General features: G+C 39.9%; 1 protein-coding gene across 1 annotated transcript in view; it reads left to right on the forward strand.

Moving 5' to 3' along the window:
- The first annotated feature begins 9849 nt into the window (after positions 1–9849).
- Positions 9850–18409, forward strand: part of DLEC1 (DLEC1 cilia and flagella associated protein) — a 41547-nt gene continuing 32987 nt past the window's right edge. Inside the window, exons 1-11 of the mRNA XM_010225851.2 lie at positions 9850–9882; positions 10261–10401; positions 12089–12245; positions 12620–12730; positions 13577–13770; positions 14015–14235; positions 14471–14552; positions 14983–15070; positions 15887–16060; positions 16813–16949; positions 17860–17952. Of these exons, the coding sequence (XP_010224153.2) occupies positions 9850–9882; positions 10261–10401; positions 12089–12245; positions 12620–12730; positions 13577–13770; positions 14015–14235; positions 14471–14552; positions 14983–15070; positions 15887–16060; positions 16813–16949; positions 17860–17952 (1431 nt within the window). The remainder of the gene's footprint in view (positions 9883–10260; positions 10402–12088; positions 12246–12619; positions 12731–13576; positions 13771–14014; positions 14236–14470; positions 14553–14982; positions 15071–15886; positions 16061–16812; positions 16950–17859; positions 17953–18409) is intronic.

An 18409-nucleotide genomic window follows, 5' to 3' on the forward strand; every position in this document is an offset into this window, starting at 1 on the left:
CTATCACTGACTCTGCTCCACCCAGCATTTCACTATGGGCTGATTTTCCTGCTTCTGGCAGGACTCAGAGCACCATCTCCAAGAAACAAGTTGCAAGATGGCAGCAACATGGGAGATGGCAGAGCTCAGCACCTTGGAGGATCAGGTTCCCTTAGGAGATAAACTGGAAAAAATTTAAGGAATGGGATTTACCCTACAGGGACAGGGAGGTTATTTGGGTATGCAGAGGGTTCACTGGACCTCACAATTTTGCTTGCAAAGTAGCTTGCTGCAGCTTATAGGCAAGACAGAACTGTAGCTAGTGCAGAACACAGTATCATAAAATTCAGAGAGTGAGGAGGACAACCAGATTCCTCATTTATCACCATGGAAAACCAGGCCAGGAATGCTGATCTTCAAACTGAATGATGCTGCTGTGCACATCTGAATTTAAAACATTAATTGCAATGATTAGTCCTGTTCTGGAGACCAGCATCAGAAAATGAAGCAAAAGATACCAGGGATGTAGAAGGCAGCTAAACCAGTCCAACAAGCCTCACACTGATGTCAGACTGAAAACCTTTATGAAAAGGGAGAAAGGGTTGAGATTATGAGATAACCTGAGATTTTGAGGTAGGAAATCTGGGATTCTCTATTTGAAACCACTCATTATGAATGTAGGAATTTCACCATAAAAAAGACAAATAATCTGTTCTCTGACCAGTAGTACTAGATATGATTTCAGCATCTCACTAACTGCATCTTTAAATTAATTTTAATTTATGTTGAAAGGTGTATTTCATATTTGTTCACTTAATTTGTTTCACTACAAGATAGATTTAAGAGTGTTTGAAGTTCATTTTTGTGCATTTTCATACATTAACATCTTTAGGTTGAATTGAGCTTTCTAGTGTGGAATTCCCTGAGTTTAGATGTTTTGATTCTGGGATAATCAAAATGTTTTTGTCAGATCTGTAGAGATCTGTAGAGAAAAGTACAGTTAGCCTTAAACAAGACAGAGGGGAGGGGTGGATTTTTTTCAGATTTTTAAGATCAAACCTTATATATTAGCCGCAGATGAGACTCTCAAAGAAATGTCACTATATGCAATTAAATGTCACTATATACAATCAAATGTCTGTGTTTTAGCAGCATTTCAATTCAGTGCATCAGTAACAGCACAGAGCAGCCCCACAATACTAGACAACTGATTTATGATTGTCTGAATCATTTAGTGAATCTGACCATTAATAGGAAGTTAATGTTGAGTGAGTGGGGAAGCAATAACCTCTTTAGGACACCTGGTGATGACTCACTGGTATGAAAAGTTACTTGAAGCAATCATCACTGAGGAAAGAAGATCCAAAGGAGGTTGGTCCCAAGGTCTTGCCATCTTTGTCCATTAAAGGCTACTTCAAACACGCTCCTGGTTACAACGGAGCGGAGACCCGGAGCATCACAACCACTAACATCCAGGTTAGCGAGCGTATTTCGAGTTTTGAAAGGCCACAATTATTAGGCCAAGACATCCTGCTCGACGTGCGTCTCTCCTTCCATGCACAGCTGCCCCTTACAGTGCTGTGTACAAGCGAGGTATGGAGAGAGGTTCGTGACTCATGTCATGATGGGTCTTTGTTGTATACTTCAGCTGTCAGCTTAATTCTCCACCACTTGGATAATCGGAATAATTAGATGCAATTGTTCATATAATTAACTAATTGTATTTTTTTTCAGCATCGCTGATTCACATGAACTTTAAATGCATGGAAAATACAGAAAGTCTGAGTTATAGCCAAATTTTTGGAAATCCTATTATGCATATGCCCCATAGGCTTACACCATGGTTGAAAGTCTTGTGATTCCATGGTGTGAAACATGGGTAATCACAGTGATGTTACAAGTAAAGCTTTCTTATTTTTGATCCCAAAGAATTAAAACTAGAATTCATTTAAGCTCCTTGATATCAGACCTTCACGCTCATCAAAAAAAAAAGAATATAGCAATTTTCTGAAATGGGTATATGAATTATTAACATGTTCAGAGCAGATGCTTTTGCAGAAGGTATACAAGGAATTCCTGTGTCTCCCAGGATCCTAAAAGTAGCCAGCACCTTTGGTGTTAATTTATAATGTGCCTTGCAAAGGAAAGAAAGACACACTAATCATTTAGGACAAAAAAAAAATCACCAAGGTGAAAATCTGTTACTAGATTAATTTTTATATTAATTTAATTCCAGAACCAGTAAAAGGATGAACTTGTAAAATCTTGTCAAGCTTATACAAAAAGAATATTCATAACCTCTAATTTAGCCCCTTCTACCATCTAGTTTAGGTACAATTCATAAGATGAAAGTTAGTAACACAGTTCAATACACTGTAAGTGGAAAAAGAGGAGTCTTTGGAGAAGATGGAGAGAACCAAACCTTAATGCAGACAGGGTAAACAGTTGGACACCTGAGATCTCATGCTGTATCTTTTATCTGTTGGAGAGGGAATAATAAACCTTTGCTGTATGTGTTAAACAGAACAGAAGTTCATATATGAAGGTGCAACTGCTGCTTCCAAAACTCTGCTCCTATGTTTTCAAGCTGGTAGAATTGAGTGCAATGATATGCACTCTGACTGGTGGCATTACTTGTTTTTTTGAAAACAAAACACCAAGGGAATAGAGGGTACAGAAAGAACGAAAATCTCCCATGGAGGAAGTATTTCATTGTTTTTTTTTGCTGCAACTTCATCAGTTCTGCAAGGCTGGTGCAGGAGAAGCACAGAGGTGTCGAACCTCGGAGGAAATGACTCATTTCCTTCCTGCTCTTGCTGGAGGGCACCTAGACCAGAAAACCTTTCACAGAGCTGCACTCCCCCTTTCCATGCGAGGGAGGCCCAATTCGTGCATCTGCAAGCAGATGTGCCGGTGGAAACAATACACGGAAGTTAAAAAACTGAACGACAGAAGCACTATTAGCATGAACTACTAGGATGTCGTCTGCTCAGAGTCTGTGGTCTGCAGAACAACCAAAGACAATCCTGGAGCTGTCATCTGGGCCTTGCCTTTGACTTTGTGGCACAGGAGACACCTCCCTAAGGTCCCCCCCATCCACCTAGTCCAAATTATGCTGCCAGTTACCCTTTGCCCACCTCATCATCTTTTAATCCTGAATAATTCATGCTCTCCCATCCTCTTACCCAAAACTATCCTTGACTGAGAGGCTAGTGGAGCAGAAGATATGACTCCCTATGGACAACTCATTCCTGCAAAAATTCACTCAGATCTGACACATTTCAGCTTATATTAGCCATAAACCTCATCTCCCTTTAGATCAAAGGTGAAAAGGGCTGCTCTGCAGAAGCAGGAGACAACCCAACAAACCAGTCTTGGATGCTCATTGAAGTTTCAGCTGAAAAGTGTTGCAATAGCGTGGTGTCTCAGCACATGAAAATTGTGTTGCCAGTTTGACATGATGAGACATGTTCTCTGCTCTACACCTTACAGTCTTCACCCCCACTGAGGAAGCAGACCTGGCCCTTATAATTTAAAGGTGTCAGCTGCAGCCTAGGCTGGAATGGGTTTTTGAAGCATTTTGCTGTCTTCCTAGTGCACCAGGAAAAATGCTGGTACTTTGGAACTTGCAGGTGTGTATATTTTTAAGGCCAACTGCATTTAAGGAAAGGATTTGCCATTTTTGCTGAGCATAAAAAATGAAGATGAATTCTCCCAAAGCTACCATTTTTTTTCTTGTATTTCAAAACTGGTTGTTTCAGATCAAAACACTCTAATAGATTCCTTACTAAGCTGTAGTACCAAGGGTCAGGTCATGCTTCGGTTGCTAACATGTCATTGATACTCTTGGGGAAAAAAAAAAAAGTGCTGCTGCTTGAACTTAAGGACTTTAAGAGCAGTTCTCAGCTGCCTAAACAGACACATCTAGTGTCATTTCAAGACAAGTGTGATGTCCTATCTGGTCTTCAGCTTCCAATTCATAAGATTGGAAGCTGAAGAGATTGGCTTTTGTTTTCAAGAGATCCTGTGTCAGTATCTGCCTGGCCTTTGCAGATGTCCTGTATATACTTGGGCTTACCTGACAGGCACCTATGCATAAGCAATTGTAGGGAATGCTGTCCTAAGAAAAAAATCTTTCCTTTGAGAGATCTTTCCTTACCTGGAACCTTAAGGGTGCTCCTATGTTAGAAACAAGCTGAGAAATGTTCAAAGACTATTTAACTAATTCCTAGAATAACTTGCCTATAGATATTTTATCATAAAAAGGCAAGTAAGAAGCTTGATGGAAGAGTTATTAGGTGCAGTTTAAAGCAGGGCATACTGGGGACGCCAATAGTCATTCTGTGACCTTCCCAATGGTTAAAAGTCCTTGTCTCGATGGCCTAGGAGGGCCATTTAGATGTCAGTGTTTGAGAGTAAACAGAAACACACCTCTTGCTTCATGACTCTCTGGGCACAGTTAAAGGTGCCCTGCCAGCCTGGGCAGAAAAGAAGATGCTGATTTTCTAGGCAGGTATCAGATCATCTGGCCAGAGGCCAGCAACATTCATCACAAGCTCCAGTCTCCCATGCCAGTGGGACAGATTTTCTTGCAGAGCATCCCTTGTTTCCCAGGTCACACTCCTACAGACACCCTTTGCAGTTAGAGTCTTCCCAGTCTACAGGAGCTAGGGCACAGTCTGGACCTCACTCGGGCAGCATGAGGACAGCTTGTCCTGAAGAAATCAAAGCCGCGTCCTTGCCATTTCCATTGCTAGGGTCAGCTCATGGTAGCCAGGAGGTCTAAGGCTGCTTCTCTGGAGGACCGTGATCACTGACTGGGCATGAGACTGTGTTCAAAAAATGAGGGTGAAGGAATTACTGAGCCCTAAAGAACAGTTTCATTCTTCGCTCTCAAAATTTTTGGAGCAAGGATAAAAGAGGACCTGGTTCCCTCTTTTTACTCAAGTCTGTTGGCAGGAGGAAAGGGAATGCTTGCCTAGTGTGTCTCTGCTTGCCTGCAGTGTGGTTTTGGATAAGATTATATAAGTGCAGTCCCGGAAGCTTCCTATTGCCCAACACCACTCCAACATCTTGCAACAGAAGACACGTTGTTATCTCTGATCTGTTTTCTTATGTCCTATTCAACTCATGGAAAAGCTCTGGAAATATATTTGGTGCAAAATATTTATGCTGCCCCATAGTGAGCAGTCTCTTTGAGATGACCTTCTGGGACTAAAGAAAGATGTTGTTGAACAGCCAAAAAACAGTCAAATTTCAGCTGGCCTTTGTCTGTGCCCAGGTTTCTGAGGATAAAGGGACATGAAAAACCACTCACTCCCCACCCTGAAACATCATAGCCAAGAAAGAGACTGTCTGGGGCTTGGCCTAAATCAGTAGTTTTCAGAAGGGTGAAAATAAATGAATGCTAAAGAAATGTCTAAGAGGCAGCTCTACTCAGGTTCATCTGAGAAACTTGCTTTTTACTTGGCTTGACGACCCCATAAACTTCATTCCCAATGTTCTCAAGTGGCTGCTTCTAGCCTCCAAAGCACCTACAGAGAGGGAGTACTAGATTTAATAGTTATGTTAAATGTAAGCTGTTTGAATCTGGACCAGTCAGGATCACCATCTGCTTCAAACTTCTTTTGCTCATGCTCTTTTTAAAACAAAACCAAGAGCTGAGACCAAACCTAGATGCAAACCCATAAATGTAGGCGTGTTTGGGCTTGGGGTAGCTCTCTTTGTTATAAAGGAAGATTTCCTTTTCCTTCTGGAATAGTTCCTCATAGGCCAGGGCCAGAACTTTGTTCCTTGCTCTTCAGCGCATAGCAGGTGTGTATTTTTTTTCTCACCTTCTACTCCAGAGTTTCAGGCCTAGCCCCATCCTCTACCAGGTCAGGGCCTTGCCTTCAAGACAAGCAGGGAAAATACTGAGGCACTGGAACAGCAAGAGACAGTCCCTGTTTTCTGACAGATATGATTTGACTCAACAAGGCTGGTCGGTTAAGCCCCAAGTGGGCAAAAGTCAAGTAGAATGATCTCAAAAGAGGGGATCCCAAGGGCAGAGAGCAAAGCAGATCTGACAGATCCCAAATTTCTCCTCCTTCAAGATTTCTTTGTTTCTATAGAAACCCTTACTGTTGGGTATGGAGAAGGACAACCTCCAAAGGGGAGGTTCAACCCCAGAAGGGAATGAAGGAAAGACAAAACCAAGCTTCTGATTAAAGAAATCTATCAGCAGATTATGTAGTGCTGTAAATTACTCCTTGAGGATTTCTGTCCTGCCATACTGGATTGATTCCAGGACAAAAATTAGCTCATACAAGGCTAGTCCACGTGTCTATGCAATCATGGAATTTGCAGTATAGACACACAGTAGAGACATGTGATGAAGAACAATATTAAGCATCAGTCAAATATTGTTGTTACTGTAAAATCTTTAAGCGCTTAAGTGTTGACATCTGTGGTCCACCATGTAGCTGATGTGCCAAGAAACTGACTCATTTACCAAAAACAGCACTTAAAAGTGTTTTTATGAACATGCAAAAATAAATTGGCAAGGGAAAAGGATAACTTCTTTTCTTTAATTTGGAGAAGAAAGGCACATCATACAGCAGATGCCAGATTTTGGATTACAAATTGAACCAGAGATTGGTTTTGTTGTCAGTTTTCATAGATTATACCTCTCCAAAAAAAAAAAAGAAAAAGAAAAAGAAAAAGAAAAAAAGAAAAGAAAAAAAAAAGAAGGAAAAAAAAAAAGAAAAAAAAAAAAGTGGTGTCCCAGCTCTGTTCAGGGAGCCCAGAATGAAAACTACTAATTTTAACAAAATGCAAGCTACTCTTTGGTGAAATGCAATCACTTGCGACACAAGGAGGTCAGACTGCATGGTCCAATAATCCTCACTAACTCCTGAGATATGTGAACATGTCTGTGGACCTGGACCATGAACCCCTTGTTCTGTCCTTCTTGAAAGCCCTGGTGTCACACCGGGACAGAGCAGTCGGGCTGGATCCCCGTGGAGAGGCGTAGCCCATTTCCAGTTCAATTAGAGAGTGAGGTATCTGCCCAAACAGTGTTGGAAAGGAATGAATGACTCCTTTGTGCATACATTCTCCACATGCATGTTGGGTGTGTCTGTCTTGTAAGATCCCATGTGACTTGAAAGAAATTATGAGCATTTTAGCAGACATAGAGCAATACCCACTGACATGTTTCAGTGAGGGACAGTTTAAGTTCAAAGAAGGACAAAAACTGGAAGGAAACGAATGGGTTGACTCTTGCTAGAACACAGACATGCAATAACACCACAGATGATATTAGGAGAGGAAATAATGAAGAATATCCATGTGGAACTACCAGTGATTTCTAAGTGTCTCAAAGAGAATTGGAAATGATCTAAATAAGCTAAGCAAGACAAGCTCTCTAAGAAGACAGTCTTTTATTAAACTAAATACTATATCTGAAGAGAAGCCCAACTTTGGTAGGACAAGGAAGTACTGCGATGTGAGATATCAACTTTCAGAATCTGAATTATTTGGCATGTGAACCTAAAAAAAACCACAACAGATTGTTTTTCTAGTTGCCATGTCTGGAAGTTTTGCTGGGTTTTAAAGGCAGACTGTGAATGATATTTCATCTTCACAATACACATGGTGACACTTGAAGGTAACCTGTATTAAGATGAAACTTGCTTGGCTGAATTTGGCTCTGCAGTACTTAGAAGGGGAAATAATGTTGTTTTACCAAAGTACAGAATAAATACCCTTCACCCAGTATATGTATAAAAGAATATGCTAGATGTATTTATTATTTGAAGTATCTTTAACTTCTCAGTTATCTCATCAGAGGGTTAATAAAGTGCTTGTTCCCCAAATACATGGAAATCTTAATATGACCATTGGAGGGCAGCAATGTCAAAGTGAATGGCATCCCCAGAATACTTATGGCAATTGTGTTGTGAACGCCCAGGCCTAAGGAAGAAACTATTATTTCTGCTACCTCAGTGGGAGTCTGCAAAGAGTCTTACCCAGCAAAAGGCAGTACCTTACTCTCCTGCATCTAAAAAATATCATGTGAAGCCTACATGACATGACCTCTCTCCAGAAAATCCTAAAAATGTTTGCAGACTTGAGCGTTCTTATGGTTTAGATTTTTTCTTAATCAATATATAACCCAGGGCATTTTATAAATATACATATAAACATGCATACATATATATGTATATAAAAATACACATGCATATGTATATAAAAAATATAGGGATTATATCTGCGTTTGGGAGATATACATAGATCAATTCCAAATGAATCCATAGTGTTCCACTAACATAGTGGGAATAGCACTTTCAACAGAATTTTAACTTTGTTCTTTATTTTTAAGAGTCCTAAATTTTCTAATTTCAAAGAAAACTTTCAAATATCAGGTGAATGTTATCACGTTAGTGAGTCCTCCCTCTGTAAGGAAATCCACCAATATTAGTAGAGGTTTGGGGATTGTTATGAAGATTAACATAAGAATTTTTCTGTAAGTTGTTTTATTCAGTGAAAACACACTATGCTTACTCCAGAAGGCTAAACCTTCTGTTTGGTGACTTTTTACTATTTCCTACATACATGATTCTCCATTCAGCCTTTGCAAGTTAAATATATTAGAAGAGTGATAAAGAAGATGAGATATATGCAAATTGTTCTTAACTTTTAAAGTGATTATATGGAAATGTGAGTATCTTGAGTGCATTAAACAGCTGAATGATGGGAATAGTTGTATCTGTTTTTTAAGCTTAAATGGATTGAGGATGACAGCAGAAAAAGATTGGATCAAAAATATATCAGTGTTATGTATTAGGGAAAGTGAACTGCGTACAGCTCCGGAACAGCTTTTAAATCTTCTCTTCCGATTTTGGATTTGACTGTGGAGCAAGCAGGTCTCACTCTCATTTTCTGATTTCATGGTACATTTGCTGGACTGCAAATGGAAGAAGAAGGCATCCACTTTCCAACTTGGATGATCTGCCTGTTGAAAAGCAGTAAAGATAAAAGAACAGAAAGCTTTATCCACAGTCAGTTTTCCTATACATATCTATACTGCTTTAAACGGAAACATCTGCTTTACTGCCACTACTCCAAGGCTATCTTAAACTCTGGGAAAGAATATTTAAGAAAAACACTGAGTTTTATGGGCATTCTAGTTAGCAGACAAAAAACTTGGCATCCTGATCACGGAATCAACTCAAAATCTGAGATACTCCAAACAGATAAAGGCAAGAAAACACCGGTACCTGCTCTAGCTCCCATTGGAGGAGAGCGATTGCTCCCACTTTAGGCTCTTCCATGGGATATTATGGACACACTGGGAGTTTTCCCAGGGGAAGTTTCATTTTTTTGCAGGGAAACAAAAATGCAGCAAGACGCATTGTCGGGGAGGGGGAATATAACAAATAAAAGGAGCCTGGAGAAATGCAGAAAGGCTATGCCGGGAATGCAGCGGGGACGAGCGCCGTTTCCAAGGCCAACATCCCCCTCCTCGGCCAAGGAAGGCGGCTGTTGTTAGCAACCGGCGTACACAGAGGCCGCGCGCGGGGTGAGGGGGAAGCGGCGGCCTTGGCGTCCCGCCGCCGCCACAAGCCGGGCCCCTGCGCCCGCCGCCGGTCTCTTGGGGATGGCGGCGCGAGCACCCGTCCTCCCCTCGGCTGCCGGGGCACTCGGCAGCGCTGTTTAGTCGGCGCCTTATGAAGGAGGTTGCGGCTGGGGAGTGTTTTCGACGCCCGGGGTAGACGTGGCCGCCCAGCGCCACAGCCCGCGCTGCGATCGCCTGGAGGCAGGAGCGGCAGGAGGCCTGAGGCGACGGTGAGGGGTGACCAGGCCGGTCCGGGCTGCAGGGACCCGGCCATGGCTCAGCGAGGCCTCTGCCCCGGGTCGCAGGTAACACGGGGCCCGTGGGCACGTCCCTTGCACGCTCTCTGTGTGCGTCCATCATGCAGCAGCTACCTGAGTCACTTCGAGCGCTTTCCTGGAGCCCGGAGAGGCCCCGTCCCAGCTCTTCTGGCAGCAGGAGGAGACCTTTAGGTAGTCCTGGCATCAAAGCTGCCATTTAGTGATGCCAACACAACCTGCCTTGGGATTTCTTCACCTCAAGGCAGGCTTATTCCACAGGAATTTAAAAAATTACTAAACTTAGAATGAGTTCTGCAGAACTGAATAGTTATTTAATCAGTCTTGCGTACTAGCCTGTGTCCCCTGGGATTTGCTTTGTTCCTATCTCTATATTTAGGCATTAACAGCCTCGTTTTCTTTCTTCAGGACATTTCCCATTTGTTGAGCAGCACTTTCAAGGAGCTGTACACTGGAGACGTGATAGGGGCAGACATGGAGACAAGTCTGATCAAGTCCCGCGGGGGAGATGACGTTTATCACGAGGCTTTTGCGGAGGAGCTGCAGAAGGTACAAGTCAAAACCAAGTCAGAGCTCAGAGCTGTGTCCACATTTACTACACATATATGTTCATTGCTGTTTTAGTTTGTAGGTATTTGGGGTGAAAAAGGTTTTTATTTTTATTTTTTTTCTTTTTCCTAGAGTTGACATTTTTATGGACAGTCTTTTAGGTACAGAAACTTGCTTGAAAATGTTTTTTCCTCAGGATCATTCCCTTAAATTGGCATGATCTAACCAACTACACATACTATTCTCTGTTCTAGAAGCTTCCTCAAACACAAAGTAAAACCAATCACCCTTTAAAAGCCTATTCTGCAACTTAACTCCTCCATATAATTGAAAGTTAATGTATTAGACATCCTATCTTACAGTAATCTATCATTGTGTGTTGCATTTTGAAAACAGATGCTGCAGAGATGCTTAAATATAGCTTTCCCACCTTAGTGGTGCACTATGATACATAGGTCATTAGAGTTTTTAAAGCTATTTGGAAATCTTGGATGAAAACAAGAGTATATATATAAAAATTTTTATTAATCATACTGCTTTGGTAGCTGTCGTCAGTGTGTGAGATGAGGCTATTTCTAGGGAGATCTGAGCAATGTCTGTTTTGTTTCATTTTATTTTCCTTTTTGAGTCATACTCAAACTTTTACTGATAACTGATACTGATACTGATAACATACTGATAACTTTTGAGTTATCAGACCTGGAAAAAATGAAGTTTTATATTTCTTCTGAATCATTTATCAATATATCACTGGACACAGGATGTTCTGAGTAATAAAATGTGAATGCTATCTCCTGAAAAATAAGATTCACCTGAACTGGCAGTATATATCTCTAATGTGTATGTTACAACTGAACTAGCCACCCAAAGCTCTCTGTATCATCACAGAAGAATAATAGGCCCTTTTTAGGGCATGATTCATCTGATGCATTTTAGGTATCTGCTTTGGCATGTCATGGAGTCATGTCCTAGATTCTGTTGATGGTGGAAAGGACCTGATGAGCAGGACGGGAAGAAGCATTGAATTGTAGCTGGGACGCATCTTGCCCATCCTATTTAAAAATGTTTCAACCATAAGATTAAACCACGTTACAAAAAAATTCTTCAAAAGCTCAGTGATGGGCTACAAATGTTCTGAGACAAACATCTCTAGTTTTCACTTGACACTGCTCCTGTCTATCTCTGTGCTCTGCTGCAATACCTCTGATCTGCAAGATCTTCTTTTGGAGTTGTGCTTGTAAATCACCTAAATCTAAAATATGTATGAAGTAAAGTCTCACTACTGAGATAGTTTGGTATTTTGGAAACCATCCTAATGTGTAGGAGGGAATATTTGCTTTAAAAGTAATCCTGTGCTTTAGGCAAAATGCATGCAGCAGCCATTGTCCCACAGAAGGTGAAAGACAGAGTTTTCTCTTGCTCCAAGAAGCTCGTCTCATATTTCACAACATTCTTCCTGTTGGCACAGAAAAACTGGGTAGTGCCTCTAACACAGCACAAGCTAAATGAGAGAAATGAAGGTGTTTCAGCATGTCATTTTATTCCTGTAAACTAATGATGTTTTACCAAGCACTCTTTATTTGCTTCTCAAAGGCAAAATGAAAACATTTATCTATAGGGAGATCTTTGATAGTCTGTGACAGCTCAAACTACAGCTATTTCTCTGCATTCCCTGTGTCCATGACAGCTTCTTGCTGAGTATAATTACCGACTGGCAGAAGCTGACACAGTAGAAGAGAACATCATTCAAGCACAAGAGCGAGCAATAGCCGAAGAAGAAAGAGCCCTAAACGTGCTGAAGGCAGGTGCTGGGGAAGACTTCCACAAAATAGGATTGCCACCAGGTAAGGATTATGGAAATGTTACCTCCTCCCAGTACATGCTCATGGAGGCCGAGCCAACATTCGTCTAATTTGATAAGTTCATTTAAGCTTGATAGGGCTGACACTGACCTCACTGACCTTTTAGCTTGACCTTACAGCAAAAGAGCAACTATGGGGGATTTTGTGCAGCGAATCAAAAGGAGTTACATCCACTTAACATGAAAAGAAACTATTTGGCCTGGTCACTCTCAAGTTTAGCCTGAAATTATAGTTGTCTAGTTATAGTATGGTGACCTATGGGTGTATAACCTATAGCTGGTTGAATAAGTAGTTTTATTGATGAAGACCAGACTATCTTAAGGAGCTAAGATTTTTTTTTCCTTTTACTCTTGCAGTGGCATCCTCTTTCAGGTGGATGGTGGATAATAAACTTCTCAGAAAACATCATTTCACCTGCCCTGAAGATTATATCACTGATAGAATGCCTGTTACCAGAGCACCAAAAGGTAACTTTTAAAGAAGAGAATAATTTAGGATTTCAGCTCTCTAAGAACTGGAGCACTGAAGAAAGTAGTAGATCTGAGCATACTTCTGCTGTTTTCTGTCAAAGCAGAACTCTAGTATTATAACCATAAAATCTCATATCTCAGGGATATTGTCAAAGTAAACCTGGAAAATTAAAAATTCTTCCCCTGGAATTAACAGATTGTTGGATTTAAACTTGTTTAAATAACAAATGTAATGGCAGCTGCACATGTTTGTTTGCTTTTCATTCCTTTTGACTCAAGCACAATACTGATTTGGACTCCTCTACTGCTATTCAGTTTCTTCTTTTATGGATGCAATGGCCAAGATTAAAGGTTTTGGTCATCAAAATGAAATATTTCAGGCGAGTCAAAAAAAGCTCTTCTGAATAATAAAAAACAAAGCCAAAAATCTAAAATTAGAGAGTAACCTTTAAGGTGGGAATTTCATTGTTCAACTACAGCAATGTGGAGCTAGATGGGACCTTCTATTTAGGTCAATTTTCTGACCTTTGCAGATTGATAAAAAGTTTTTGTAAGCTGACAAGGACATTCTAAAGTTCCACTCTCTTGAAAGATTAATATAACTCTCAGTGTTTTTTTATTAACTTTCTGTGCTTATTTAATTAATATTTGTAAAAACTTTGTTACTAAAACGCTTTGCATCATTTGGGCAAAATAAACTGTGAATATCAGTGAAATTCTAGGGGATTAACAGTGTGTTATTTACCATCAAAAAAGACTAAAATAAAGTCACCTATCTGTATTAAAGTAAGTGTTTATAATTAATTCTTTCTCATATAGAAATATGTTTTCTTTGACCTGTAGGAAAATCAGAACCTGGCTATATAAAAGAAACATTTAGTTTTAAACAGCACATTTCTTCGAATTCAGAGGACTGGATGCCTACAGAGATTGCACACCTCCATAAAAAACCTGGTAGCCTGCCAGATGTATCATTATCCACATTAACACTGCCTTCGACTCCAGAGCCTAACTACCCGACTAAAAAGATGAGTAAGGTATATTTTACAGAATTACTGAGTTTAGTCTGCCAGAACTGTAGGATCTGTTGCTATTCTTATAACAGAAGGTGAGTTTCAGTGCATTGCCAGATTGACTCCTTTGGTCTGATAAGAAAAGAGAAATATAGTATTTTTATATGAATTTTCAATGTTGTATTACTGTTTGTTCGTGTACAGATTTGTTCATCATCCTCAAAATTGCTGTGCTAATTTTGAGCCGTGGTCTCTTTGTTTTTCAAAGAAATCTAGAGCCTTGCAGAAGCCAGCCAGGAAAGACAGTAAACATGGAGCAGACAGAGGAAGCAAACATGGTCACATTGCCAGACTTGAGGAGAGACACAACTACCTGAAGAACCCCCGCTTTTTCCCACTGAATGCTCTTTGTGGAGGCAAATCTCTTGTCATTTCTCAGGAAAAGGTGGACCGAATCATGGCCCTAAGAAAAGCTCAGGATAAGAAAGGGTATGTAGTGTAGATAGTTCTTTGATTCTGAGCTGGAGCCCAGAAAGAGTTCAACTTTAGAACTATTATATGCAGGTATTTTGAGCTATATGTCTTTATATAGTTTCTCAGGAAGCAAGATATCCCACTGACATTTTGCTTTTGCTTAAGTGTTCATTTTACCATTTCTTATTTTATCAGTAATTAAAGAACTATGTAGTAACTTACAACATTGTATCTTTTTTCTTCCTTTCAGTGATACCTCATTTGTTCCTGCGTTTCTTGCTAATCCACCTACTGTTTTGTTTTCTGATTATGAAGTTGGTCAGGCTTATGAGGTAAGAATTTACCTCTTTGTAGAGAGTTAATTCTGCCACTGAGAAACATAATTTCTCAGCACGATCTACATCTTTCACCCAACCTCATCACCTTCTGTAGTTTAATAAAAGTCTAAGTTTCATTTTCATATTCATGTAATGGCGCTTCAGTTTCATTCCAGATACACTTTCACACCTTCCACTGGCAGTCTAAGTAGTGAAGGCTGCAAAGGACCCTTTTCAACCTCTGCTTGATTTTGGAAGTATTTGTTTTAACCTTTAGTAAATAAGCTGAGAGAAATTACTATTTTCGCACATCTGTGGTATTCCTGATTTTAAGGCCTATTGTAATGACAAACAGCTGCTACTGGCAAAGCAAATAGATAATTGCAATCACTGTAATGAATATTGAAAATTATGATGCGGTATTATATTTTCTTTTTAAATGAAGATGACAATAGAGCTACAGAACATCACTTCAACATGTCACCATCTAAGACTTATCCCTCCCTCTACTTCAGCATTTGCCGTTGGACCAGGTGAGTGTTTTTTACTACCTTTGAGATGTTAGTACACAAGAAATCTTTTAGATTTTTTAGGAGACTATGTTTTGTTCTGCTATCTACAATGCTGTGGGTAGGACAGTAATAACACTCAGTCCTCAAGAAACTGAAGATTCTGCTACATTTCTAGGACCACTCACATGCAACTTATAGGCAGATTCAAATTTTTAATGAAGGATTCGAGAAGACTAGTTAATATTAAAATATTTGCAGTTAGATTGAAATGCATCCACAGAATACCAACACTGAGTCTTGCCCCAAATTCTCCTAGGAACAAACTCAGTATCCATTGAAATCAGTAGGGTCCAAGGGCGAGAAATAATGCACTTAAATTGCATCAAGGAAGATGAAGTTAGATGGAAGGTAAGACATAAATCTTTCCTACAGTAGGAGAATCAGGCACTGGAATAGACTGTAAGGAAATTGTGGAATCTCAGTCAAAATACTGCAGGAATTTTTAGGACAAGTTATACATACACATGTAAACATTGCCCAAGGTAGAGGAAAAACACATAATTTCTGCAGGTCTCTCCACATTCTATTTTCTGTAATTATGAGAAAAATAATATGTTTCAGACAACAAGTCCTTCTTTTTCAGTTCAGTAGAAGGTGTGCAAATACACTGGGTATACAGGCAAGGCCTTTTTTTTATTCATTTTTGACAGCTTGACTTAGGCAATGCATGTGGACAGTTTATTACAAGTCCTTTTTCAGAAGGAGTTGCAATTATCAATACATACTGCAAACTTAGCGGGTTGACTTTTGAATTTCCTTCATTTTTTTTCCTCCCAGGAAAATTCCCAGGAAAAGGAGGAATAGTTGCTCCTGGGATGTCATGCCAGTATACAATCCAATTTGTTCCTGAATATTTAGGAGATTATGAAGACTGTATAACAGTGGAGACCCAAGCATCAGAACCTCTTCTAATACCAATCCTAGCTAAAAGACCACCTCCAGTGCTCACATGTCAGTAACATCCTGTATTTCGCTTAAGCTAAGTTAATTCTCTACGTTTCTCCTAAGCTTAATGGCTTTGATTAGACTCTCTCCAGTTGTATGGTGCAAAAAAAATGTGGAGAAGGAAGGCGGTGCATTTGCTACATTTTGAATCATAATGTATTAAATAACTATTGAAATGTAATCCTGACAATTTTTTCTTCAATTATTTGTGTCTGCCACACTGAGCTCTTTTCACTACAAATAGGAGAGATCAGGATCCACTTGTTCAGGTTTGTACCTTGTCAGTTCCTGAACTACTACCTGTGAATACCAATCCTAAATATTAAGTATTTAGTATTTAGTTATAATCATTGGATGCAATTGATTAATATTCATTAAATATTACATTTGTTATATATCGTTATGATGTATTGGCGAAGTTCGCCTCTCAGATATCTACAACATTCTTGCAACAACCAAAACTATTTGCATGAATTTTGCTTTCATTTTTCATAGCTTCACCTTTCTTGTAACACAGGTTTTTTTGCAAAAGTATCTTTCTTATTGTCATTATTCAGTGAAGTCTTCATGTGGGAAGCACTGTTTAAATTTAAAATGCTATTTATCTTCCAAATGACAAGAACCTGGGGCTTTTTAGAATTGTAATACCTCTTATTTCTATACAGCAGTATCTGCCTTCAAAGAATTATAATGGAACTAACTGGCATTGCCAAACTTCATTGTCTATGTAGTTTGATTTTCTGTGTTATTCATTGCAGTACCTCACATTATAGACTGTGGTTCCTGTCTTGTTGGAGGAATAAAAATCACACAGATTTTGTGCAGAAATGATGGATTCAGCACTGGCAGGTTCTGTATAATGCCCAAAACAGCTTGGCCATCTTCTAATTTCAGGGTGAGTGGTTAGAAAGGAGTATCTGATACAGCACAGGAGTTTTGACACATTAGACCTTGAGAGCTAGTCATGCTACATTTGCACAGAAGTCATAAGGGTTCCACTGGGTACATCTGTACTCTCATATTCCCTTGGAGATTCCCATGTATCCTCAAACTGAGTCTTCCTGGCTATCCATGCTTCTTACTCGTGTTCTGGCTTACCTCTGAAAGGAGTTATCTGGCTTTGGCAAGGTAAACTTAAGCACAACTTGGGGGAAGGGGGACAGCTATCTTGAATTTTAACCTTACCCATACAGGAATTAGAAATGCAGTCAGCTCAAGCTCTGCTTTAGCTATTTTCCTCCCTCTCCTCACCAAAGAGTTCCCTTATTGACCTTGCTACACTTGCACATCTTTGCGTCACAACAGGAGGAGCATCACACTCCTTCTGCCTTTAACTTCCCATCACAAAATATGCTCTATGTGACACAAATGAAGAAGATGAGTTGCATCTGGTAGATTGGCCTTTATCTGTTGGAGGAAAGGCTAATGGGAGTACCTCATATGCCAGGTTGTGCTCCCTGAAATGCTTTGCAAAGCTCATTCGAAGTGAGCCAGAGGCACAGAAAGACAGACACAGCTCCTGTGCTCGGACTTGTTTCCTCTGTGAACATTAGGATAAGGTTTCCTGACAGTTTCATTTGTCCTTGAAGACAGGATCTTCCATCTGTCTGCCTTCAGTAAGGTAATTATAAATCATGGAGCATTTCTTCTAGATAAACCATATTGCTTTTGAAATCCGTGAACAAACAGCAGTTACGGGAAGTGATAAATTAGTGATGCTGTAGCATATCACTTGTTTTAGGTTGCTCCATATTAAAAAAAAAACAATGTATTTAACTTGTAAATATTTCTTTTTCTATTCCTAGGCTGTTGCAACTGTTGGTTTTGTGACACAGGGTCCATTTGGGATCCGTCCTGCATTTTTTGAGCTAACTCCAGGGCAGAGTACAATGATAGAGGTTGGTAGCTGCTGCTATATAAAATACTTGTGCTTCACCAAACACATGAGCCAAACAAGACTTTCAGAATATCAAGTGTATTTCTGAGCTTGTGAATTTTGTTTTACATGACTGAAAATGTTTAAATCTCTCTGTGCAGTTATGTCAGAATTGCAGTTGTGAATGTTTCTGGAGGGTCTTTCATTGTAACTCTAAGTCTTGCTTACCCCACACAGAGACCAGTCAGGTCTTCCCTATGCAAAGAATCATGTTAGAGAAAATGGGAGTTTGAGAACAAGAGAGTCTTTATGTGATGCTAACTGGGGCTTCAAATCCAAGACAATTTGGCTTGTGAGATTCCTTGGAAATAACATTTTGGAAAAACAAAATCTGTCACTGTAGAGTGATGAAGAGACCACACGCACTCTCCAGCCTTTCCTTTCTTTACCTGCTGCTGCCACCAGGAGTAGTGGGTTGT

The sequence above is a fragment of the Tinamus guttatus genome, unplaced genomic scaffold (genome assembly GCF_059628265.1).
Source record: "Tinamus guttatus ecotype Peru unplaced genomic scaffold, ASM5962826v1 Tinamus_guttatus_pri_ptg000599l, whole genome shotgun sequence".
Lineage (NCBI taxonomy): Eukaryota > Metazoa > Chordata > Aves > Tinamiformes > Tinamidae > Tinamus > Tinamus guttatus.